The sequence below is a fragment of the Calonectris borealis genome, chromosome 4, assembly GCF_964195595.1.
Source record: "Calonectris borealis chromosome 4, bCalBor7.hap1.2, whole genome shotgun sequence".
In the NCBI taxonomy this organism is placed as follows: Eukaryota; Metazoa; Chordata; class Aves; order Procellariiformes; family Procellariidae; genus Calonectris; species Calonectris borealis.
Window position 1 is genome coordinate 14,362,071 of NC_134315.1, and position 26,948 is coordinate 14,389,018.

At 40.3% G+C, this 26,948-nt stretch overlaps 1 protein-coding gene across 1 annotated transcript in view; it reads left to right on the plus strand.

Moving 5' to 3' along the window:
* EVC2 (EvC ciliary complex subunit 2) overlaps positions 1-26,948 on the plus strand; it is a 78,239-nt gene that overhangs the window by 10,252 nt on the left and 41,039 nt on the right. The window contains exons 4-9 of the mRNA XM_075148699.1: positions 703-768; positions 5,253-5,439; positions 8,046-8,155; positions 9,926-9,988; positions 15,525-15,659; positions 17,153-17,304. Of these exons, the coding sequence (XP_075004800.1) occupies positions 703-768; positions 5,253-5,439; positions 8,046-8,155; positions 9,926-9,988; positions 15,525-15,659; positions 17,153-17,304 (713 nt within the window). The remainder of the gene's footprint in view (positions 1-702; positions 769-5,252; positions 5,440-8,045; positions 8,156-9,925; positions 9,989-15,524; positions 15,660-17,152; positions 17,305-26,948) is intronic.

A 26,948-nucleotide genomic window follows, 5' to 3' on the forward strand; every position in this document is an offset into this window, starting at 1 on the left:
CTGGCTGACAGCCGGCTGAACATGAGCCGGCAGTGTGCCCAGGTGGCCAAGAAGGCCAACGGCATCCTGGCCTGTATCAGAAATAGTGTGGCCACAGGAGCAGGGAGGTGATGGTGCCCCTGTACTCGGCACTGGTGAGGCCGCACCTCGAATACTGTGTTCAGTTTTGGGCCCCTCACTACAAGCAGGACATGGAGCTGCTGGAGCGTGTCCAGAGAAGGGCAACGAAGCTGGTGAAGGGCCTGGAGCACAAGTCTGATGAGGAGCGGCTGAGGGAACTGGGGTTGTTTAGCCTGGAGGAGAGGAGGCTGAGGGGAGACCTCATCGCGCTCTACAACCACCTGAAAGGAGGTTGTAGCGAGGTGGGTGTTGGTCTCTTCTCCCAAGTAACTATCGATAGGACGAGAGGAAATGGCCTCAAGTTGCGCCAAGGGAGGTTTAGGCTGGACATTAGGAGAAATTTCTTTACTGAAAGAGTGGTCAGGCCTTGGAACAGGCTGCCCAGGGAAGTGGTGGAGTCACCATCCCTGGAGGTATTTAAAAGATGTGTAGGTGAGGCCCTTAGGGACATGGTTTAGTGGACATGGTGTGTTGGGTTGATGGTTGGACACGATGATCTTAGAGGTCTTTTCCAACCTGTATGATTCTATGATTCTATGAATTCGGATATTTTCTTAGACTATGTGGACCCTTCTTCCACAGCCTGAAGATGTGTCCAGTATGTCAGTGTCTTCTGGATTTGGAATAACCCTTCAGAAATGTGGTGTGGTAAGTTTTCTTGCATTTGTCTTGTTAATTTGGTAGGAAGTTTGTACCCAAATGTCCTTTAAAGAGTGGGAACAGAATTGTGCCCGTGCTTAGTATTTGGGAGAACATCCATTTTGACGGTAAGATGGTTGCACTCTCTGTAAGAGGCACAGTCTTGCAATGTTGATTCAAAACTGAAGGAAGTCAGTGAAACCTTCTCTCAAGACTTTAAGGGATTTTGGACTGCGGTCAAAGTAAATATCTCGGTGTGAATTTGTAAAACTACAAACGGGCAAAGCCCGGTGAACTCTAGAAATCAGCCACAAGGCTGGGTAGAGATAGAGACAAACTTCTTTGAGGATGAGATAGGCCTTCTGAGATACTCTCCTGGCTCAACCATGGGCATGCTACCTGTGTCAAGTATGGGACTCCTTTTGAAGGATGGGCCACTGAGCCCTGTGATGCCCATTGTGGGCATTGTTATTTTTCCTTTCTTTTTTTTCCCCTGTTGTTCTTTTTTGCACTGGATGAAGCAAGTCTGAATTTTTATAATTGGAGACCGTTCATCTTAGCTGTCCCTTGGAGAGAGAAAGCGCGTCCAACTTTAAGACAAATCTGAATTCAGCCACTGAAATGTTGCATATGAGGGTAGAGTATTCAGTAACCAGTACAGAAGATGTGACATTATAACCTGCACCAGATCATTTGCATAGAGAAGAATGAATCTGCATCACATCTCATGGCACTAATTACCTATAATGTTGTTATTGAAATGGTGGCATGTCATAATTAATGAGGCTGAATAGTGAGCATTTCAGACATCAGAAGCAGTAACACAGAATATTCTGCTTTTCTGGCTGTAGATTTCCAATTTTTATATCAGAGTCTCTCAGAGAGTTTGAGACAGTTACATGTTATTTTTTTCTGCTATTCATAGCACAGCCTCACACAGGCTCATTAAAAATTGTGAAATCCTGCTGTACAAGATCAAAGTTAATCTGTTGTAGATGCTAGGAGTATCAGAAAATAATTTTGCAGTGCTATTAGTTGTAAATTACTGAAAACTATGCAATTGTATGTGATTGTCTTCCCCCTTCAAATGCAGTTCACATTTTATTTTCCTTTGGTTACCTTGTCATCTACTTCAATCCTAATTCATCTGAACAGATGCTTTCCTGCTAAGAGACAGACTGGCCATATGGTGGTCTTTAGCTGTTTTAAATGGAAAAAAGTGAATTTTGCACATTTTCCTCCTCCTACTATGAGTGGCTTCTGGCTCCTCAGAGCATGGAGGTGACATATGTTTACTTCTTGGAGTCAGGATTTTTCCAACACCTTATTGCAGAAATACCCTTACTGAAACTGGGGTGTTAAAATTTTACCTATGCTTCCAGCACCCAGTCCCTTCCTTCTTTCCAGAAATGTGCTTTGTTCTTTAATGAAGCTTTAAGAGCTTCATTCCATAGTATGACATGAACTTTTTTGTAATAGTACTTCATAATGACAATAATCTTTAGCAGATCTGAAGTAAATCTTTAAATTTGACTGTTTGGTTTTTAAAACATTTACCTGTCTTGTTTCCCAATCTCCTAAGTGTTCTTGCATTGCAGATCATCTATGATTCTATGATCCTTCATTTTTTAAACTCCTTTCCTGTTTCTCGTTTTTCTAACTTATTCCCAAAGATCCTCTGTTCCTTTCATTTCCATGGCAATTCCTTCCTTCTCTCTTTTCTCCTACCACGTCCTTGCTCTGGTTCTTTCACTCCACTCTCCCAGGTACCTGAAGTGACATCGCTTGCAGGGGGTGGTGACACACACGGTGTGCTTCAGCAGCAGAGAGGAAATGGAGTATGCACTTATGCATCATCAGTGGCTGCCATTGGGTTCGGTTCCTGTAGGTGGTTGGCAGCATAATCATCTGCTCCAAAAGCAAGAAAAAACGTCTTCAGGCAAATTAGAGAGCAACTTAAAGGAGATATCCAATGGCTGCTGATCCCAATGGCATGGCATATGGAGGAGGTTCTTTCTAGGAGAGGACAAACCCAGGAGCTTCCCTACTGCTTGATTCTCATCTACTGCTTTCTCCAGTGCTATCAGAAAAAAAAATCCTAATTCTTTCAACCGCTTTGCAATTTAGCTTAAAACTGACTACCAGTCAAAAATAAAGAATGCAAAACATATATTTAATATTAATCAGAAATGCAACAAATGTGGCCTTTTGGCCACCTGAGGAAGGTTGTGGTAGGAGATAGGAGGTACGGTTGGGGTACCTCTGAGGGATTGCTTTGTTTAGTCACGGAATTAAGAATTTTATTAAATGAAACAAAATTAAGAGAAAGTATAAAATTGGTTGGAGAAAGAGAATGAACAGTGTGTGGGAGTGTGCATTAAACCTTCTGCCTAGGGGAAGGAGAGGACTAATGCTGCCATATTCCCCCACCTGCCTGTGAGTATACACATGCTACTTTCTCTGCCTATTTTATTGTAGAAATTTATCTAAATTACTGTTTACATCCCCTCTTCCCAACTGTAAAGGAATATATTTGTGCCTGATTAGAAACACAGGAAGAGACCCTGAAATCCTCATTTTTTGCCTTCATCTCACAGAAGAGCAAGGGAAAGGTGTGGGAAAATGAAGCGAGGAAAAAGTTTTTCTATTACCCCCCATTTCCGCAGCTCCTTCTTTTGCTGGTGCATGCATGTTTGTCTACACAAGCCCATCCACACTTACTGTGGAGCATAATACAGTATTAACAACTTACGCAGTTTGAACCTTGAATCTTTCAAGGTGTGTTTTCTTGTTTTGGTGATTGGGTCGGGGTCTCTGCTTTGTGGCTTTGGGTTTCCTTTATGTGGCTTTGAGGCTTTCTTTCCTGTTTCATTTTCTTTGTGCTTTTTAAAGCAACTTTCTAGCCTTTGTGACTGCACAGGAAAGCTTGAAATGCATGTTGACTGCATCATGCCAGTTCAGAAACCAGGGGAAGGAAAATCTGCCCCAAATGTATCACATTTTTAATATTTGGTGATTTTAAGTCTCATAAATGTTGGGGTATAATTCATGATGTACAAACATATGAAATTGGTAATGCTTTCCTCACAAATATGGTTAAGCCTTTTTATACGTTTTTATACGTGCTGACAATTATTTGCAGAATCTAGTACAATAAATAGTTGTTTTTTTTCCTCCATAAGGTTTGTTTAATAGAATTGAGGTTGAACTTGCTGTAATGAGTTTGGAAAATTTAGTGTAGCATACCAAGGAGAGTTAGTTATATAAACAGATTTATTCAAATGTCAAATATTTAATTATTGTCACTTAAATAGAAAAATGCAAACTAAGCAATAATAATTTCAATAAACTGTTTCTTCTTCTTCATTCTTAAGATATCTAAAACTGTAATCTGTTTATACTGAATTAATATGAAATGCAGAGATCAGTGGTGCACAATGAAATCAAAACTACATATGTCGAACCCTGTGGCTGCTATGAATTCTGAAGTCTATCACAATTCCTGTTTTTAGAACTCATTTCTGTGGTGGCTGCTTTATTATTTATATTTGCTGGTGTCCAGATACAGAGTTGAAATTTCCTAAAAAGGAGGAGGAAAAAAGAGAAAGGCTTGGCCTGAATCATACTTCAGTCAGTTAAATAAGTGTTAATCTGGTGTCATTATTAGAAGCGTGATATACCATGATGGCTATACTATACGCCAGCATATTATAGACCTGATAATGTTTTAGACAATTCTGGTTTAATATGAGTTATAGGGGAAGGCAGTTTGGAAGATGAGAGGTCATTAAGCGACTCTTGTGCTCAAAGTAATTTCGTTTAGAGGGTATAATTACTCAATAAGAGTTAACGGCCTACTGGTATAAATAAATAAAATCACATGAGTGCGTATTGCTAGAGATCAGTGGTTAGCATATGAACTTCACCACTAAGAGGAAGCAGAGTCATGAACTCCAAGTCCACTGGCCGCTCTATCAGCCCTCCCATGGGAAGGGTGAATCAAGGCAGCCGGCACCCTTCGGAGAGTGTGGTTGCCATGAAAAAAGGGAAATAGAGAACAAAACTGCATGGAGAGAATGAATTTGCAGTGAGGGCAGCTTGCAAAAGAAACATTCTCGTGGGACAGAAGTTCAAAGTTAAGAATTTTCCAGACTCTGATTATAAAGTTACGATCCAGTTCCGTGTTGTATGAGGTATCACGGAGATATTCAGATTCTTGTTTTCACTTCTGGCTCTGCGTGAGCTGGGTTTCCAACTTCTGGCTTTCTGTCCCTTTGTCTCCAAGCAACAGCTTGACATACCAAAGATTAAAATCTCCTTGGGAGTTTGAGATCAAACTGAGTGTAGTGCCATTTGCATGTCGCTCAGGATGCCTTCAGAAAATCAGTTTACACATATAATAGACTTGTATTAGTGATCAAGACTATGAATTTTGCTGTTAAGATGCACATACAGCCATTCTGCACCATTAATACTAATATTTCTGTTTTCAGGTGGATGTTGAACATGACCCTCAAACTGCGTACATTACACTTCTGATTAATAACACCAACACGCTGCTCTCAGCAAACATTACAGATCTTACTGTCCTGGACAATATCACTGGTCTACATGTTCAAAAAAACAGTGGAAATAAGACCACAGGTGGCATACAGATTTACAGGAAAAGATTCTTGCAAGGTAACAAAATCTGCAGGGAAGTACCCCTGATTACACATGTGGAAGAGCATCTGTTCAAATCATGGTATTTATTTATTTATTTTTGGTGGTGTAAATTCTCCGATTATCAGTTAATACAGGTGAAAAACTTTGCGAAAGATTTCGTGCTGCCATTTATGGTTCTATTAACTCACATTTTGACTCCCACATTTGAACTGCTTCTGATCTCCTAGGCACAGAAGTGAGCGCCTGTACTCTGTAAAAGTCGCTGCCATCAAAATGAAACAGAATCTTTCATGATAGTATTTATTCATTTTGGATATTTTTAAAAGCTGCTGCACAAGCCATTTTAATCATATCTGACAAGTCTTCCTTCTTTAGCTAAGTGTGGCAAATTGGCTTCCTGAGATATTGAGGTGCATTGGAATTGTAAAAGGCCATGCAAGCAGGCAAGATGATTCATCAGAAATAAGGCAGCTTTTCTCAGTATCTGTTCTCCCCAAACTGAGCAAATTATAAAATCAAAGCAAGCAACAGAGAGATAAACCTATTCTACTCTTGGAGTCAATCTGTTCCTTTGGTAGCAGTTGGATCATTGCATGTTAATAAAATTTTACCTTTCTTGATTTCTTCATCTCCTTTTTCCTAAGCACAAGCACATAGAAAATTAGCAGCTTGCTTTTAGGAGTCATGATATTTCTCTTGGAGCTTCAGAAGTGTTCAGTGATACCTGTTTATGGTTGAAGTATCTAGGGTTATGATAGTGTTTTACTCGTGAAAGATTTCCAAATAGGAAAGGGAAATAAGTAGGGCTGCTGTCTGATTGCAAATGGATAGCCGGACTCCATTTCTAATAACAGCAGTGTGAGTAGTGGTACTGATTACAGGGATGTCTTTTTTGAAAAGAATTGCTGGCTCTCAACAGAGGTTCCTAAGAATGATCCTGTCGTGGTTTAACCTGGCAGGCAGCCAAATACCACGCAGCCGCTCACTTACTTCCCCCCTCCCCCCCCAGTGGGATGGGGAGAGAATCGGAAGGGTAAGAGTGAGAAAAACCCGTGTGTTGAGATAAAGACAGTTTAATAGAACAGAAAAGGGAAAATAATAATGATGATGATAAAATATACAAAATGAGTGATGCACAATGCAATTGCTCACCACCCGCGCTGACCAATAACCAAGTAGCGATCGCTACTTCCTGGAACACGCCTACCATTTATATACTGAGCATGACGTCACATGGTATGAAATACTCCGTTGGCCAGCTGGGCTAGCTGTCCTGGCTGTGCTCCCTCCCAATGCTTGTTTTGTTTTGTTTTTTTGTGGGTTTTTTTGTTTTTTGTTTTTTTTTTTCCCCTTGAGCTGAATGTCCTTGACTAGCAGGGTACTTAGCAACAACTGAAAACATCGGTGTGTTATCAATATTCTTCTCATGCTAAATCCAAAACACAGCACTAGCAAGAAATTTAACTCTATCCCAGCTGAAACCAGGACAGATCCCTGAGAAAGAATAGAAGAATGGCTCACAGAGGTGATCTAATAAACCAAGTTGGAGCAGTTATTTAATTTATTTATAATTACTGAATCTGGAACTGAAGCTAGCTTTTCCAGCCCATATACGTTGCATGAATCAGCATGAAGAATACTGAAGTGGAAGAAAATCCAGCAGAACAGATTACTACATAGTTTAAGGTTTTGTCATTACTATGTCAGCCCTGGACTGACAGTACCTTGCCACTAGGGCTGGACAGAAAGGCTGTGCCTGCACTGGCCTATGTACTGTCATGCTGCATGTTAGCCATGATAATTTTTCAGTGCTCTAGTGCACTGTGAATCAAAATTCAGCTGAAATCTCAGTCAGATTTCTCTTTGGTTTCAACGGGAGGAGAACCAGCCAGTTACTGGTTCTAATGTAGGCTGTCCATTTTGTAAAAAAAAAAAAATTTTTAAATATCTCATGTTGAGTTTTAGTATCAGTCAAAACATGATGCTTTTCAGTAGGTTGAGGCATCCTTTAATGCAGTTTCCAGATCCCAGGCCAAATTTGCTTGAGTTCTTAGAGGCAGCAGATTCAAAGGATGTTGCTGGGCTCATACAGCCAGGAACTGTCTACTCTGAATGTGGGCATCTGCTGTGTCAGAAAGGAGAAGCTCCAGTTCCAAGCCTTTCCCAGGGATCTTTGAGAAATTTTCCTGGGACAGAGCAAATCTATCCATATCCCTCCTCTCTGGATTATGCTGGTAGGCTCTGGCTGCCTGCTCTGCTGAATTCCCTTGAAGTCAGTGTTGTGAGCTTACTGCAGCTTGGTTCCTAGGAGAGCACTTTTGCTGGTGAGGAAGCACAGTCTAAAGGGGAATCTCAGATGTTTTATTCATATTGAACTTGCTTTTCAAATTTTGCAAACATCTGTAACTGCAGCTGAGGTCAGCTGGGTGCTCAACTCTTCAGAGATTCACACTCAGTCTTCTTGTGTAAAAAAAGACGTGCAACTACTCGGTTGTTTTCAAGTCAGTGTAGCTACTGTTCTATTTAAGAAAATGCAGACATAATTACTTAGAGGCCACTATTGCACTGGCAGATGTACCTCACCTGCTTAATCTGTTGTGGTTTTTTCTCTGTTTTAACAGGTGGAGAACACTTTGCAATCAACTACTCTGCACTTCTTGATGCAAAAGAAATGTGGGATGGCAGGGTCTTGACACTGCCTGCAAAGCTAACTTTCAGGAGTTCATCACAGGTATTTCCTTTACAATTTTATTTTGCTCTTCACAATTTTTGTAAAAAAAAAAAGTCTCCAAGGTGGTTCTTGTCTGCCTAAGCAATGAGGCCTGCATATAATGAAATGAAGTTCTTAGGCTTTTTGATTGTTTACCGTGAATTTATAAATACATGAGTTATTCTTCATAGCTTGGGAAGTCCTAGACCTCCTTAAATAGGTGAAGTATGTTTGTGTGTTGTCCTGTAGCTTTTCTCTCTACTTTTTGTATTTCTCTCCACTTTTTGTATTTCTCTCCAGTTTATCTACGTATCCTGGAAATAATGGTGTTCCACATACTTATGTGTGTATTCCTATAGTCTGTGAGAGATTGAAAGTTTTGCCATATTTTTATCAGAAAATAATTTCTTTTAACCAAAAAAAACAAGTTGCAGCAAAGGAAAATCTCCTTGGTCATAAGGAAGACTTTTTTTTAGTGTAAGAGTTGTGAAGCTGTGAAACATTTTTCAGAGAAACTGAGGAATCGCCATCCTTGCTGATATTTGAGAACTGAGTTGCACCAGGCTCTGAGACAACTGGACTAACTCTGGAGTTAGCCCAGCTTTAAGAAGGAGGCAGGACTAAGGAGGCAGGACAAGTGGTTTATTTCAAAGTAAAATTTTCCGATTCTTAAATATGGCTTGATATTTTTTGTGTGGTTTTCATAACTGCATGTAATTAGAACCTGTAGATGTATTTTTATTTCAACTGCTGTATCTCCTTTGTTTTAGGGGAAAAAACGTTCAATGTGCATAAGAGTGGTACTAGAGTGGTAGAGAGCAAGGCTTCAAGAGACAGGGAATTGTAAGAGTGGAGACATATGCACTGATTATGGCTCCTGTTCCGTGCATTTTCAGTCAACCCAGATTTTATAGGCACAGAAAAATGTAATTCTGTGAACACTGGAATATGCCTCTGTGTGATTAGAAGGGGAGTGTATCCTACAGAGCAGCTGCTTCCATGTTGTGCTTGTTTTGGCTGGGATAGAGTTAATTTTCTCTATAGTAGCTAGTACGGGGCTATGTTTTGGATTTGTGCTGAAAACAGTGTTGATAACACAGGGGTGTTTTCGTTACTGCTGAGCAGTGCTTACACAGAGTCAAGGCCTTTTCTGCTCCTCACCCCACCCCACCAGCGAGCAGGCTGGGGGGTGCAGGGGAAGTTGGGAGGGGACACAGCTGGGACAGCTAACCCCAACTGACCAAAGGGATGTTCCATACCATATGACGTCATGCTCAGCATATAAAACTGGGGGAAGAAGAAGGAAGGGGGGGACGTTTGGAGCGATGGCGTTTGTCTTCCCAAGTAACCGTTACGCGTGATGGAGCCCTGCTTTCCTGGAGATGGCTGAACTCCTGCCTGCTGATGGGATGTACTGAATGTTGTTTTGCTTTGCTTGTGTGCGTGGCTTTTGCTTTACCCATTAAACTGTCTTTTTCTCAACCCATGAGTTTTCTCACTTCTACTCTTCCGATTCTCTCCCCCATCCCACTCGGGGGGAGTGAGCGAGCAGCTGTGTGGTGCTTAGTTGCTGGCTGGGGTTAAACGACGACAGTCCTTTTTGGCAACCAACATGTCTGTTAGTGTTATCCTTAAGTAAACTGCATTTTCCTATCAGATTTATTTCAGCTTTAAGCTTAATGAGAAGTATAGCTTATCCTCTAAGGAGAGGCTTTTCCAGAGACTCTGGACTGTTTGCCAGTGGATTCTGCTCATTTTTTTTAATACACGTAATATTTTTGTATCTCTCAGAATAAAACACATCTCGTATCATTGACAGCATCGTTCACCGTAACTGAAGAAGAAAAGTCCAAGGTAAATTCTATGATTTGGTATTATGCTGAGTCTCCTGCTTAAACTTATGGACAATCTAAACTAAATCCTAGGAGCTAAGGATGCAGTTATGTACTTATATCTCATCACTCAGCTGTAGGCTATTAATCATACACAAGTTTTGCCATCACTGATTTTAAGAGGAAGAAAACAGGAGTCAAGATAGGGGATCTTTGTTGTCTTAAAGCAGCAATATTTAGTGTGGAAAATCTACAAACTTCCATTATATTCCTAGCCGAGTTTTTTCATTTGAAGAATTGACCAGGCACAGAGAACTGTGACAAGGAATATGCTCACCTGCTTCTGCGACTAGTCACCATGGGAAAGCTTTTTGCCTTTCGAAAAGGGTGGAGTTATCCTCTACCTATTGAGAAAAGGTTTCTGTATCATGCTGATACACAAATCAGAAAACAGCTGTGTGGGGAGCCTGAGAAATAAAACCGCAGTCAGAGAGGCATAGTTTATGTTTGCCTTTTGTTTTTAACTAGTCATCCTTCCAATATGACTTTCTGTTCTTGGCTACTGAAATAACATGGTTCCCAAGAGGCCAAATAAACCTTCAGAATTACATTGACTGCAGCAAACAGTGTCATTCTTCCAGTATTTTTTTATCAGCGAAATCCCCACTGCATCCATCAGTTTCATTGCTGGAGTAATCTCTTCACCAAACTTGTTTTTCTCCCCCAACCCCTCATTACCTTGACAGGCTGCTGTGTTGCAAGGGGTCTTTTTTTAAGGAATTGTGGCTTGGTTGGCAAGAACACTGATTATTTGTGTTCAGGGAGAAGAACTTAGTTTGTTTCACACCAGAACATTTTTGCCATGGTTGTATCATTTGAAATCTAAAGTTCATGTGGATGGGGCTTACCTGAAGAAGTCCTGAGGACTGGACCACTCATTCCTTCCATGGACCTGTCCCATGAGTTCCTCTCCACCTTTAAAATCAGTAGTCTATGGGAGATTGGGCACAGGGGCCTCTTATTGCAGTATTCTCTTTTGCTGGGGATCTCTTGCCCTCTTAGCTTCTATGAGTGTAATAGATGTAAGTCCAGACTTAGCTTTCTCATAATTGACAATCAAGTCCCCATTCTGTTAAAATGAATACCAGAATTAAACATGATATAAAGTAAAACTATACATGAGCTAGAGAATTCGTTGTTCCTGGGTAAAGATCTAGTAAGATTTAAAAGAATTGGATGTTTGTATAGCTAAGAATTATGCTTGGAATTACCGTAAATGTATTTTTTGGAAACTCTTATTCTTAAAGGTGTAAGCCATGCAGTAGTTGACTGGGTTAGAAAAACAGCTTCACGAATGTTTTTCTGTAGAGTTCATTGTGAATTGATCTGCAGCAGTTGGTGATGTCTGCGCTAAGACTGTAAGCCCACTGTGAAAATTCCTGCAATCTATTACTATACTTAAAACCTTTATAGTGTGGATTTTTTCCAGCTTGAACTTGATAGTTAGACCTCAAAAAGTTCTTGGGGACTATTCCAGAGTTAGGTAAAATTAGCTCAGCTGCATTTGAACTTACTAAAAGAATAGTTTTGTAATTAAAATGTGTGGTAAAGGTGTGTGAAGAATACTGCTATTTTTTGAAAAATGAAGCTTAGAAATTATGGAACACATCATGTTTTACGTGCATAATATTTGCCTTTGGGCTGTGGCCAAGCATAAGGTGTTTCAGAATGAAATCAGTTTGTGCAAGGAAATTATGATCAGCTGAAAAAGGTGCGATGTATTATTTTCATCCATATCTTCAGCTGTCATAAATGCTCTCAATCTCAGATTTTACTTATTAACAATCATTATGTAAACCTGTTCATGGGTGTGGTAAAGCCAACACACATGTGACTAAGTGGATACTAAATGTTGACTTTGGGGACAGAAAAGAGAAGAATTAATTATGTAGTCATGGCAGTGCCATGCTAATTTGGTCCCATCAGCTTTCACATGGTTTGCTTGCACACTTGGCTACTGTGCTGTTCTTTAAAGTTTTACAAACCCCGTGGATTTTCTCTTCTGTGCCGCTGGAAGAAAGTGCGTGGTTGCCTGTGACAAGGTAATTTTGTGGGTTATGAAAAAATATGAGTGGTGCTCATCTGAGTGTCCGTGCCAGATGTCTTCCCACAGCGCTTCAGGGGCTGTGAGTACTGTGTGCCTCTGCCCTCGGCTGAGTGGTTTTGATGCTGAATAGGAAGCTGTAGTGAAAAGAACAAAAGAAAGTTCTCCCATCTAAGCACGTTGCATGGGATGGATGATAATAATTACTTTTTCCTGATTTTTACCAGGCTTGCTTCCCTCAGCGTCCTTCAAATCAGTGGGAGCGCAGCAGTTTTTGAAAGAAACTTGGGCCTGTAATGCCTCTTCCCACTATTGGGGTGGCTTAAGAAGTGAGCTTAGGATATGGGTTTTGAGGCTCGCTGGAGTGTCAGTAGTTTGAAGGTCGGCCTGCAGTGTCAACACTGGTCCTACGCTGTGGCTTGTGCAGGGGCTCTGGCACCTGCCCTGCACCATCCGCTGTGATGCTTTCAGATGCCATTAGGCACCTGCTGTGTCCTCCTGCTTGGGTTTACAGCCCCCCAATGACATGGATTGTCCTTCCAGAACCCATTTTCTTTAAGTATAAAAGCACAGATCATTCCCTGTCCATTTTTCTCCATTGGAGCTTAACCTCTGACAGAACTGCCTGCCCTGATGCAGACTGACTGTTCCACCATAGGTCTCGCCTTTTACTTTACTCAGAAAGCACAGGATCATTCCCTAGCCAGCACTTTTTCTCCATCAAAACTTAACCAGCTTCATTTCAGCTTCACTGAACCCATAGCCTCACCAGATTCCTGCTTTCCCCAGAAGCCTAGAGAGATCCGTAAATTTCACAGAGTTCTTGGAAATTAGACAAATGTGAGTGAAGTCAGACAAAATGATGAAGTGGTTCCAAAGCAGCATTTTTTCCCCTAAGTATTATCTACAGCATTTCCAGTTCTTTGAAAGTGGTGGGACCTCAGGCAGAGTCTTGGTGTGGCAAAGCTCAAGGAGGACTCTTCTGTGATTCCCTCTTGACCACCTAGTGCAACGGAGAAGCTGGGGACAGTAGATTGACTTAAGAGGAATTGCATTTTTTCCAAGTCACACACAGATGTTTGTTGGCTTTGTGACTGTTCAAGGGGTATGGGCTAAAACCTTTTGATCTGTGAAGGAAGTAAACACTGGGTTAGGGAAAGGAGTTATTTAATATTTACATAATCATCTTTTGATGCAAAGTGATGCAGCTTTAACTGAGCTCGTGGCAAGGAACTGGGGGGCAGCGCAGAATCAGAGGAGAGAGCTGGCACTGATGCTGATGTAGATGTGCTGGGTGTCCTTAGTGGTCGCCCATGGTACAGGGGAGAGTAACAGAAGCAATTGGCCAAAGTAGTAGGAAGCTACAACAAGAAAAAACATTCAGACAATGTGTTGGTAATTACACATGGAACCGGCAAATTAATGTGTTGCTCCTCGTTTTCTTTTCTTTCTTGTTTCCATTTAAAACTTAAAGATATTGAAAGGTATTAGAAGGAATTCAGCACATGACTGGCTTACTTGGATAAATACTTAGTCCCAAAACATTTTAGTGAACCTCAAAGTGCTTCAAGGGTTTCATTATTTTAGACTAAGCACATTGAAAAATGTGGTCGAGGGAGGTGATTCTGCCCTTCTACTCTACTCTGGAGAGACCCCCACCTGAAGGACTGTGTTCATCTCTGGGGCCCCCAGCATAAGACAGACATGGACCTGCTTGAGCGGGTCCAGAGGAGGGCCACGAAGATGATCAGAGGGCTGGAGCACCTCCCGTATGAGGACAAGCTGAAAGAGTTGGGGTTGTTTAGCCTGGAGAAGAGAAGGCTCTGGGGAGACCTTATAGCAGCCTTCCAGTACTTAAAGGGGGCCTACAGGAATGGTGGGGGGGCACTCCTTATCAGCGAGTGTAGTGATAGGAAGAGGCTGAGTGGTTTTAAACTGAAAGAGGGTAGATTTAGATTAGATATTAGGAAGAAATTCTTTACTGTGAGGGTGGTGAGACACTGGAACAGGTTGCCCAGAGAAGTTGTGGATGTCCCATCCCTGGAAGTCTTCAAGGCCAGGTTGGATGGGGCTTTGAGCAACCTGATCTAGTGGAAGGTGTCCCTGTTTAAGGTCCCTTCCAACCCAAACCATTCTATGATTCTATAAAACAAAAAAGCAAACTAAACATACCTCTGTCAGTCAGAGCAATTGTTGATTCTATACGTACAATACCGTGAAGTAAACCTTGGATCTTCTTGGAACTGTGCCAGTGCCAAATAGTAGCCTGTATTAATGTCTTGATGATCTCTTTGATACTGACACCATTGGCTAATTCAACTGAAATCATGTTGAAATCAATGAGTGCTGAGCATCTCCAGCAGCTTTGAGAACTGAGCCTGTGAAACAAAGCCTGACGTTAAGCAGTTCCTTTCAGTTAGAGATACGACAGATTTTCCGTGTACAAAAACATATCAGAGAGAGAAAAACTAGGCAGTAAAAGGGTAAAATTCTGCTGTTAAATTGGAATAAATCCTTTTCAAATTGTGGACCACGTTTGATTATCGCTTCCTATGCAGAATTACTGTTGACTCCATGGAATGCTCTCAGGTTTCTGCTGCAAGAGATGACCAAGCCCAGCTTGCAAGCAGCATGTTAATTATTTACACTTTCTGGCCCCAGCAGAGTGATTAGTTTGTGGTGAAACATTCTACTAATGGCTGTATTATGTTTTTCATCCAGAAATCTCAAAGAACTAAACAAACACTGAATTAACTTTTGCTACATGGAGTATGAAGTAAAAATTAATGTTTAATGCAATTCAATTTAAAGATTAAATTAAGAGCTAAAGTGAAAGGCCTATGAAGTTGCTAGCTGGTTCGTGGTTCCGGTGCTCCTGCTATTCTTTTCTGCCTCTGGCTTCTGCAGAAACTGCAAGGGTGCACACAAATTGGACAGTTTTGTCAACTGTCAGTTACATACTTATGCTGAACTCATATTGGTGCTTTTTTCCTATAGTGATTACTGAGTTTTATTGAACAGAGAAAAGGCCATTAATTAAAGGTAGCCAACATTAGACTGATTTTTTGGAGGCTCTAAGCAACATCAAATGCCATTAATTTCAACGAGATTTAGGAGAGATTGGCAACACTGGAAAACAGGCTGTTAAGTACAGGACAGCCAAGAGTCAGAGTGCCTAAAATTCAATCTGTGGGAGTTCTGTTGCTTGGAGTTAGACAGGTATTTGGACTAGGTGAACATAACGAACCATGCTGACTTGAAAACCTATGGAAAACAGACATCTGTTTGAAAATGTTAATAAAAATGTAGTATTAAAACTTAATGCTGAGAAACCCTGAAGTTGTGTGAAGCCATTTAAAAATAATTTACTATATTGCGTACAGATATAACCTTTGAGTCTGATCTTTATATATATTTAAAATGTATTTTTAATAATATGGTCTTTTAATTTCAGATTTCATACAGCCATGCCATCCATGCTTCAGGGTTCTTCATTGCTTTTTTTGTTTCCCTTGTATTGACATGTGCTGTTTTTTTCATTGTTTACCGAACCCAAATATTAAAATGGAGTTTCCGTGGTAAAAACCAGGTGAGTCATACTGTCTGTAACAGTACTTTATTTAAATTTTTTCATTGATCATATCTGATGATATAACTTGCTAACTGATACAGATTGTCTGAAGAGTTTTTGAAGATAAATAAAAGGCCACCAAGTGATGGATTGGATTTGCAGGCAATGTAATCTCTACAACCTCTAATCTTTAGCACAATCAGATTTGGAGGGGACTGTAAGAATGATAATCTGATCAAAAGAACTGTTGTCAGTACCTGGATGTTAGCTTCAGACTGGAGGGAGATTACCCTTTGGCTATTCATTTCTTTTCATATTCCTCCCTTCCTCCTCTCCTCTTCGTCCCCCAAAATGAGAGAGAGGGAGGATGTCTGTGGGTTATAAGCAGTTGCCCAGGAAGTAGACTACTCACCTCGAGCACAGCAGACTTGGGTCCAAATTGTATTTCTGATTATCAGGAACAGGGATTTGAGTTTAGGTCTTAGTTCCTTGGATGTGCCTTATCTCTTGTGATTAAGCAAAACAGTTGGGTTTGGGGATGGAGCATTTTCAGTGTTCTTTATCCAAGCTGTGCTAGTTTGGAGAAAGTGTTTCAGTACATACTGAAGAGAGAAAATACAGTCTTTGATAAATATTCATCAGGTTGGTCCAAGTTCCAGCCCTTGCTTCTATTAATTATTTAGGTAGTTATATAAAGTGGAACAACTTCAAGGGGAGGGAGCTAGAGACCTCAATCAGAATATTACAGTAGTTGGAGCAGTCCTCTAAGAGAGGTGTGCTTGGAGGTTTGAACCCCTCCTTTGCTCGGCTGGTGATGGATCTCCCGTCCCTCTGGGGTGGATCTCCCATCCCTCACAAATCACTTCCAGCCTTATTTTCTGAGGTTGAAAATTACTCCATCAACAATTTTTATTTCTTTTAAGCCTGAAAAAATAAACCCTTTAAATGAAAAGGGTGTGCCTTGTTTCTTTCTAGAGAAAAAGCTGTGATAATGAAACCATGAAAAAGGGCCAGTTTGGTCCTAGCATCAGATATTTATACTGGTTTTTTGTATAGTAATTTTATTAGCTCTTAGTCTCGAGGGAGTCTCACTGAACTGGGAACTGAGTCACTTCCATCATTCATAGGATTAGTTTTTCATTTTGTTCAACTTGTAATAGTGTAATCTTGCCATATATAATTTGTATATCATGGTAATTTTTAAAAAATTGGCCTAGAAAGTTTACAGTGGAAGATAACCTCCTAGAAGGCTTTCACAAGCCTACTGAAGTCAGTGTAGAGTCTTCTGTCATCTTCGTTAATTTCTTCATTTGTATTCCAGATCAGTTATATACAAAAATTTCAGCCTGAAACAAAAGTAGTATATTTGATTTTAGATATGTATCTGAATTGCACAATCTCTTTATGCCCTTTCCAGCTGTACAGTTTGATGATAACTCACCCAGAGTTACCTGCAATAAAATTAGATCAGACACTCAGTGTAAATTTTTTTTATAATTTTTTTTTTTTAGGAGATACAGCATGAGTTCAATCAAAATCACAGACTGGAGCATTCTCAGTTTAATTCAGGTGATCTCTTCAGTGAAGATATAATTATGGATGATCAAATCATTGATATTCTATCCTTTGAAGAATCTGGGAACATGCATCAGGCTTTAGAAGAGTAAGAATTCACTGCTATTACATTACATTTATTACATTTATCATCAACCGTACCTTTGAACATGAGCATCTACCCTTCAATTTTTCGTCATAGTATCCATTTACCCATGTGACTGCACTACCTTAGATTTTTGAACTGTTTAAATAGCCACCTGTGGGAACTGAAAATTGTCATATTTCATATTGCTTTACCTATAGAAGTCACAGCTCCATCTAGGCGTTAGGCATGCAAGTTTTCCAATCCAGATTAACATCTAGTTTTGCTTCTCTGGGGTTCACTAAGTAAAGGGAAACTTTTCTGTGTACAAGATGATGTTGAAAGGGTGTATTCTACTATTGCTGAATACATTCTGCTTTCAAAAGAGTGGCTTTTGTCCTAGAAAAGAGAGCCCTACTGGGTGGCGGCATTGCTATTTAGCAGCATATTTTGGAAACACCTGGATCAGAGTCTAAGGGGTGACAGTTTGTAGTGCTGCCAGAAGGATACCACGTAGCTGCAATTGGAGGGACCATGGGTAGAGCAAACTCTCCTGATGTTGTTGAAAGGCCAGTCAGGGCTGTTTGACAGAAACATGCTGCTGTTAAAGGTCATCTGTTCTTCAGCTGAATTGGATAAAAAGGTCTGATGTGAGGACAGAGCGGATTTTGTTTGTTCAGTCTTACCGTTAGCTCCTGGCAAGTTAGGTTACAGGCAGTATTTAAAATCTGTAGAAGCTGAAAAAGAAAAGGTATGGGACCGTGGAAGTAATTTTCTTTCGTAAAGAGTAACTAACAGCATTATTATTTCCTGCATTTCCTTGATAATTGGGATACTTGTCTCTGTAAATTGCACATTGGTCCTTGCATTTGTAACTATATAGCAACTCAGGCTTTAAAACGACTTATCCTGAAAATCATTATGTGAATGTTAAGAAGAACAGGATCAAACATTTTTTTAACTCGCTTTAGTATTAATTTATCTCAGGGATAGTGAATATCTAGCTAGTTTGAAGAAAAAAAAAAAGTGCTGGACTATTTTCAGATGGTTGTGGTTTGGAAGGGTAAATATTCTTGCAAACCTTTGGATAGGATTATTTTTATAACTGGATTATTTCTAAACCCATAAAACAGGATTAATTTCTTAGTTTGAGTATGTATCCAGGGGCTAAAGTTTTTTTGATATTCTTACACAGTTAGCACAAATGTCTCTCTTGCTTCCGCTTCTTTCCTCACAGTTTCTATTTTCTCTACCTCCAAGGAGGTAGAGCGTTGCAGTGAATAAAATAGATGCCCATTAGCAAACAGTCACTAACCTGCTTCACCTTCCGAGTTATCTTTTTCATCTTCCGGGATCAGGATGGTAGATGGACCACAAAGGCATCCAGAGTTACAGTAGTTTCTGCTATGAAAGATACTGAAAGGGTGAGAGATGTTACTGTGAAGGGCTCAGATCAGCCTCTACCTGTCAGCAATGGATGCTTCCTAATCCCTATGTCTATATCCTAAACCTATCCCTAATCCTAAACCAATAATTTAGATTATCCCAATTCTTCTAATTTCTTGTAGTTTTAAACTGGTCCTTCTGATTCATTTACTGTTAGGAGGTGACACACAGATGCACTTACCATATTTTTTTCTATTCTTTCCCTCTTTTTATTGGCACTCATGAAATATGTGTATTCAATTACTACATATCTGTTCCTCTCCTCTCTTACTGGTGGTGCAGTTTATCTGAGTGAGTGAGGATCTCTGCAATGTGAACTCCTACACCAAGTTGCTCTGAGTTCCCCTTTTTACTGAGGGGTGGAAAAGGCACTTCTAGGATGTGATTATTCTCATCCTAAAGTAGACTTCCAAAAAATGAGTCTTACGGCTGCTGCGCTCACTGACCCTAAAGCCTGTAACCTGGGCAGATTAGCTCAGCTGTAGGGGTCTAGAGGTGAGTGAGACGAATCCCAATCTTGCAGGCTGGTTGGTAAAAAAGGCTACAGCATTACTTTAACGCCTATATTAGATACATGCAATATTGTTTCTGCTTTCTTCAGTAGCTATAATACAGCACTTGTTTTCTCTCTCACTGTTAATGCCTTAATATGATACTTAGCTTAGGATGCTTCCTCATCTCTTAATGTTGATTCCTCATTCATTCTGCAAGTTGGGGGGAAGCAGTTCTTTAATTTCTGATCTATATTCCATAAAGGCTTCATTTTAGTCTTGTACTTCATAAACTGTTGTACATTATCCAGGTTTTTAGCTGATTCCAAAGACAAAGATAAAATACTGTACCATTGCCTTAGGAGCTTCTATGACAGCGATCTAGGCTAAAACCAGAATGGAGTAATCTTTCTTTTTACCAAATTACCTGTTTTAAGGATATAATTTGCAAAACATAATGGGAAAAAGAACAAGTGTGGGTAATTGCGGTCAATTTGAATGGATTCTGTGCTTGAATGAAATGTTGTGATTTTACTAATTGTGGTCACAATTGGTTTTTCAACAATATTGCGTTTTGGTTTATTACATTTAGTGTCACCCAATAGAATAGTTGGGTTTTCTGTAAGGAACTGAGGAATGAGGTTTGGATTGTCTTACAGGAGTGGCAGTATACGGAGGATAAGAACTGGGCTTGTATTTTTTTCATGTCATGTATACCAATATGAATTTTAGCATCATAATCCTGTTTTTTATTATTTGGGGAGGCAAAAGTATAGGGGCTTTTGTTAGAGAGCTTTTGATACTTCAGATATTTTCAACCAACCAACATCATCTTGCTTGTATGCTAGTTTGGTAATTCCTTCTGAATGTGTTAGTGCAGCTATGTGTCATTTTCTCTACATGGCATACGTATAAGCTTGCCAACATAATTGATACATTCTTTCTAAATTGCACTGTGATAGTAAACACGATTGGAATCATTCTGGTGCTTTGTTCTTTTGTCCAGACACAAATGAGAGAATTACTCAGAAAAGTAAGAGCCACAGGATTTTTTTGTCCTTTTTACGACATAAAGCTATGTTAATAGTTAATGTCTTTTACGAAGTGACAGTGCCAAATTGTTTAGCAAATACATTAGGAGCATGTGTTCAATATTTATGGACAGGGACATCTTTGGAGTGTAGACAGTTTGCAATGTCAGGAGGATTGGCTAGAGAACAAAACATACTTTTAATATTTCATAAGGAAGCTTCTTAGTTACTCATTTTGTGAGTTTTGTCTTAATAAGTTATATCCTTGATGTATATTATGCAGCAAAATAGCTTGGCTTTATTCTCAGTAGGTTCCTTACTGTGTATATTCCTGAATATTGGCCCATTGGCAATGAATGCTAATGAGAAGAAGCTACATGATTTGAATATTTGACGTGTGCACTAGAAGATCATGTTCCAAAGTGGTGTGGGTCTCTCTTTCTGTATGTCTAGAACAGAATATGAAGAGAGCCAAGCAGTTTGGATTTGTGTCCAATGTGATGAAGTCTAACCACGTTCATAGTCTCAGAAGATACAGATATGTTAAAGGCAACTTAATTTCTTTAAATGCCTTTCCACTGCTACAACTTATCTTTTTCGTCTTCATTTTATACAGCTATGCTTCCTTGGTTTTGGCAAAGCTCTACCTGAACTTGAACCTGCTTGCTGATACACAATCCATACTGCCAATTATTTTGGGAAATCACTAAGTAATATGTATGCATTGCAGCTGATTTTTTTTCTGATGGTAGAGGGCATTGAGGCCAATGTACTAGAGAACAGGATCAAACTGTCTCCAGAAAGCCTTGACAGAAAAGTCAAAAACAATTTACTACCATATTAGAAGTTCACTTTTTCTTTCTAAATGCAAATTTCTTGCTGTACATCTCAATTTGATTTGCTAGGGAGCAAATGTGGGGTTTTTTTAACCCTGAATTCAAATGGAAAGTAAGAATAAAAGATCACATTGTCATAGCAGCTAGACCAGAATATTCTTACATAGAAAACGGTGAGAAATAGTTACATTGTTAGTAGAAAAAAATTTGAGGTGCTAAATTTCTGTTTTTCGTAACTTTTAAAAAGTGTAATCAAAATTTTAGAATTTTTGAAGGGAGCGCATGTTCATTGCTCTGTTTTTGTGCAATGTGTACAATGCAGGAATACAACAATAAATAATAATCACATGGATATAACAATAAGATACAGTGAATACACATGGAATGAAGCCCAAACCCTGCCTTTGTAGTTCTGTGTTATGAATGCTGTTATAAACTTGACAAGTGTGTAAACTATACATTTTTTTCCATCAGAGAAACTCAAATGCTTAATAGGTGATAGGAGTCCATAAGACAGGGGAACTGAAGAAAATAGGTCATTTGAAATTAATGAATACATATCTTTTTTCATCTAAAAAATGGCACTTTTCTTTGATGTTGGCTAACTATGAAGAAATCGTGTTCGGAATTATATGGGTCATTTCTTCTGTCCACCCAGAACAATTTATCTCATCCAGAAAACAGTATGCTTTTGAGAGTAGTGCCATTAGTGATGCTTTATTCCATATAATTTTGAAAGAAGATTGATATCTCCTCCTGTTTCTGTCATCTGAATACTCACCCCGTGTAGTAGATCAGAAGAATCTGAGTAGATCACAGCAAAATTGGAAACTCCTCAGGTATTAATGCATATAGCCATAATATTTATTTATGCTTTTGTTAGTATCCAGGCTGAAGTCGGTGCTTTTAAAATCAGTGGTAAAATGCGTGATGACTTCACTGGAAGCAGGACTGGAGTCTTTTTTACACTCTTTTCGCATAGTAGTTTTTCAGTGAAATATCATTGTCTGAGCTCTGTTTCAACAGCTGTATTGTAGCTAGCTGTATTTTTTAAATTGGTTTGCTGAAAATCCCTGATTTGTCAGTTTTCATACTTTCTGCAATCAAAGCAGAGGTTCTCAGTCTCTTAAATGCAGGATTTTTCAAATGTTTTTTAAACAGATTAATTTAAGTATTGAAATACCTTTACTTTCTTTATATTGCTGTGGAGAGTTAAAGGAATTTGATAGTGAAACTGCTGCCAAATCTAGTGCTTAGACTTTTGGCAGGTTTTCATTAATCATTTATTTTCTGAAGAGCCACCGGTGTCTCAGCTCAATTCATCATCTTTTTCAATTTTGTGGGTTTTTTAAAATTTTTGGCTGTATATCATGAGAATTCCTATTTCTGGTTTTGTCAGCACCTTGGCTTTTTCGGGAGAGCTAAACTTAACCTGTGACTCATCCATGTGAAAGCATCCTTAGATAATCATCACATACCTTGCTTAGCAGTTTTGTTTGCTGATGATGTCCTGTATTCTCTGTAAGCTCACATTTCAGATGTGCTGAGTTTACGCTTAGCTGTATAACAGTGTCGCAGGACTGATGGATGAATTCCCCCAGTTCAGAGCTGGCTGCAGGCCAGTACAGCTACTGGTGTAGCACAGAGCATCTTCAGATCTCCTCTAAGACAGGCAGGCTGCGCCCAGCCCACCAGCGGGCAGAGACCAGGGGAAAGGCAACGCACCCCTCTCCGGCATGGGAGGGCTGAAGAATTTGAGCAGTCAGTAGCTGTTGGTGGCCGTTCAGACCTCAAGCCGTTACCTCCGCTTCTACTTCAGCACAGTCTTGGTCTCCTACAAAGATTTGCACCTCGTCGTGCTGCAGCCTGCATAAATCCCTGCCCTGAAGTGTTTGCAATCTCTGTTGTGACTGGACCCAGCAGGAGAGCGTGGGAAGCAGAGGACAGAAAAAGGAGGGAGAGGCTGAAGGAGGGAAGCACACAGGGCCCGCACTGACACAGCAGTTAAAAACAAAAACAAAAACCAAACGAACCCAAAAACAAGAAAGAAAACAAAACGCCGCCAACCTATTGATGTTGTGTTACTAACCTCTCAATAACTGGGTGATTTAGGAAACAAACCATTGCATTGCAAACGAAGACCTTCGATGCCTGTTACACTTGAATTGGCTTTCTTCGCTTACTGTTGCTAAAGCCAGCGCTGACACGTACTGTTTCACGTCTCGGCTGTATGATTCTCCCTGTCCGACCCTCTCTCCATCTTCACTTCTCTGAAGTGTGACAAGGCAACACAGACTGTAACACTTATTTTTTGTTCTCCTTTTCCCTTCCTCAGAGCAGCTGACCCATTGGCATTGTGCGCGTGGGTGCAGGAGACGTGCTGCTCTGGCTTAGGCAGTAGCAGTGGGTGCCACTGGGCTGGGGGCAGTTGTGTGTCCGTCTGTCCATCCCCAGCTGCGTTCCCCTCTCCAGCAGGAGTTGGTGCAGCTGCTGTACCTCGGTGCTCCGGGTCACGGCTGCAGCAGGGCGTCTGGGACAGTGGAGACACAAATGGCTCTAAATTACATGCTTTCCGGCAACACTGTGTATCATGAAGGAATGCTTTTGCAGAAACCGCTACCACAGGGCTCCAGTCTTCTCTGGATGCTGTTGTAATACATATACTACTAATTGGCTACCATTTGCAGATGAGAGATGAGTCTTCTGAAAATGATGGGTTTTTCTGTTTTGGTGAGAAAATGTCACCGAAGGGGAGTTTGCTTGATGTTTCTCTCCCCTTTAGACTTCAGAAAGTTGTTTCACAGTCGTTTCTTATCCTTGTGAACTCTGAATTCATTTTAAAAATGTGTCAGAAAGCCATTAGTTCATTTTAGGACTGTTACATTCAACCGCTATTATATTCTCCTGTTCAAAAATTCCCTCTGCTGGCCTCTAATTTGAATAGTAAGGCTTAAAGACCCAATTATTTTGTAGTTAATGAGAGATTTCCTTTTTGGTGGTGCGGTGTGTTTTTTTTTTTTAAATTAAATGTTGTTTCTTTCCTGACACTAGCTGCTTTCCTGTATTCTTTTATTAGGTCTGTGGAAGACATCAGATGCTCAGACACTCTCTCTGCTTCTCTGTTTTTGGCATCTGGGATTCTCCCCTCCCAGATCTTCTCTGACAGATCTTTAAATCCTCTTCCTCTTCAAGTGAGTGAAAAATCTTTACACTGCTGTTTGCAGCTTCATTTCCTACGTGTCTGTTCACCTTTCCTCCCCCCCAACTTTTGTACCACCTACCTTCTGTACTGTCCTCATCCTTTCTCTGCATGCTTTGTCCAACAGAAGCTTTGATCTTTTTTCATTAATAGGTTGCCATCTGCTGCCTGTACTTCATTGGCTTTCATGTTTCTATTATATTGAATATGCTCAGGAAGAGATGGGAGACCTTTTAAACATGAATTGCTGTAACAAGCAGAGTGCAGATCATTTAAAGCAACTTACTAAATCTACCTTGGTTTGAGGAGGTACAGCGTGTCAGGTTAGGATTTATTTTTTTCCCTAGGTGTCACAAAACGTTGCATATTTAATCTGGATGATTGTAAGCATTGCTCTTCTGATGGACTTGTCTGAAAGCATTTGGTTTATTACATGTACAAGATTCCTGTTTTGTACTGACTGTTGGTGTCTAAGACTCCAAGACTATATTGATGCAGCTTGTTAAGGCTGCCCTCAGACTCTCATTTGGCGTAAGAGCTTGAAGCAAGGTTTTTGGTGCATGTGATGAGCTTGTTTTTCTCCCACTGGCTGCTGTGTGGAGGAGGCAGACCAGAAGCAGAGCACATAATGTGGAAGGTAAATTTCAAATTTTTACAGATGCAACCTTTCTTCAGCTGCCACTGAAAAAAGGTAATGGTCTGGCTGCTGTCTTCCAGGATGTGACCTGGGAGAGCTGTGGCTTGTAATTACTTTTTCTCTATGCTATTATCCTTGGTTTGGTGGAATAGTTCACATGCTGCTTCTGCTTCATTGCCTTCTTCGCAGATGTGCTGTCAGGAAGATGGAGGGTGAGAGTTGCAGATTAAATACATCTGAAATCTTAACAGCCTCATCACTCACTTGCTGACACATGAGCATCAGGTGTCACGACACCTATTGCTCCTCCTGCATTTGGCATCATGATCTTGAGGAGTGGAGTTAATTGGGTACCGTAGTTATCTTTGTGGAGAAGAAGGAACATGGGAATCTTACTCAAAATGAAATCAGTCTAGTCTGTGATGACTTGCAGTAAATAGGAAGAAATGCTGTGGGAAGACTGAGGGAAAGATAACAATAGGAAATGTTGTCATGATGTTTGGTTTTGGCTTTCATTCTTGGGATCAAGACTGCTGAAGAAGACGACTGGAAAAGTAACAAGTAAGGAGGTCGGTGAAGAATGGCTTAATCATTTTGCAAAGCATGCTGAAAAAAATCCTGCATTTGTGGTAAGAAATACATGTTGTGTTACGAGCATGTATCAACGTGATGGAGCTGTGAAGTGTTGCCTTCCAGGGAGAGAGATGAGGAATTCAGTCTTTCACACCTCAGTAAGAAAGGGTTAGTAGGTGCTGTGACCACCATCTATCAGTGCATGCATGAAGAACAGAAAAATAATGACTAAGGAACTTGTTATTCCAGAAACAAAGAGAGTTGGAAGTTGAAACTAATCAAGTTCAAGATGAGGATAAGGTGACTGTTTTTAGGTCTTAAAGGAATTATCAAGTGGAACAATTAATTAAAGTGTTGTTTAGTTCTCTGTTAGGGGATGCTTGAAAACCGAGATGAGATGTTTCTCACAAAAAACAGATACGCTTCAGTTAAATCAGAGCTACTGGACTTGAAGCAGGAATGAAAACAGAAAAATAAATCTGGTGGCTTGGATTTTACAGGCTAATAGCGAATTGGTGAATCTGCAAAGGGGAGCCTCCTACCACTGCCTGACAGTCATTAGGGAAATGTTATAGCATAAAGCTCCCATTTTTTGGATCCTTCTTTCTATTTAAGTGTTTTTGCACAAAACTGAAACACTTTTTTTTTTTTGAAGGTAGTTGCCATAAGTAAACAGCTTAGTACTAGGCTGGCTATGTCAGCAAAAGTCCTAGGACTTCTGTAAACAGAAAGACTAAGACAGAAAATACGGGTCTGCGCTGCCCAGTTGAAGTGCTTGCTGTGTTGCTTCAGCATCTTGTTCCCTTGATCCTGCCATCACCTGTCCTCTGTCCCGCTGTCCTGGAGCGAGAAGGACTCTCCCCAAGCAGAGGGAGCAGGTCAGTGTCCCGGGGGTCTCGACCGTGGATGTAGCTGAACACCACCCAAGAAGGCTCTGTATGTGCAGGTGCTGTCCTGCAATATCCATCTGTACACAGCACGGAGAAGCTGGACTGTTGTGTTGTCTTGGGGGCATTATAGAAAATGTTAGCTCTTACGGGATCTTCAAATTACTGTGAAGAATGTTGCAGGCACACAGTGTTTCAGGCACAGGGATCTGGCCCCATACAGCAGTGATTCCTGCTCCTGTGTGGGAGGAAGAGGGGGCAAATGGAGGAGGTTTTGCAGCTGCAACCAGCCACCCCTGCCGCAGATCACCAGGATGAGTATGGCCATTGCCAGTGCATTTCTGGGGTTTTGAGAGACTGCAACAGAAAAATCTCTCTGCCTCTTTGTGGTAGATTATCATAGCTTAAGCTAATGTCTCCTAAATACTTCAAGTATTTGAGTCATTGTAAGAAAACAAGTTAATTCCATCCCATTGATTTCTAAATGGGGAAAATACGTCTTGTGTTTAGCAGAAGAGCAGTGGTAATAATATATCACTGATTTACTTTTAGTTAAACTTCATTTGTT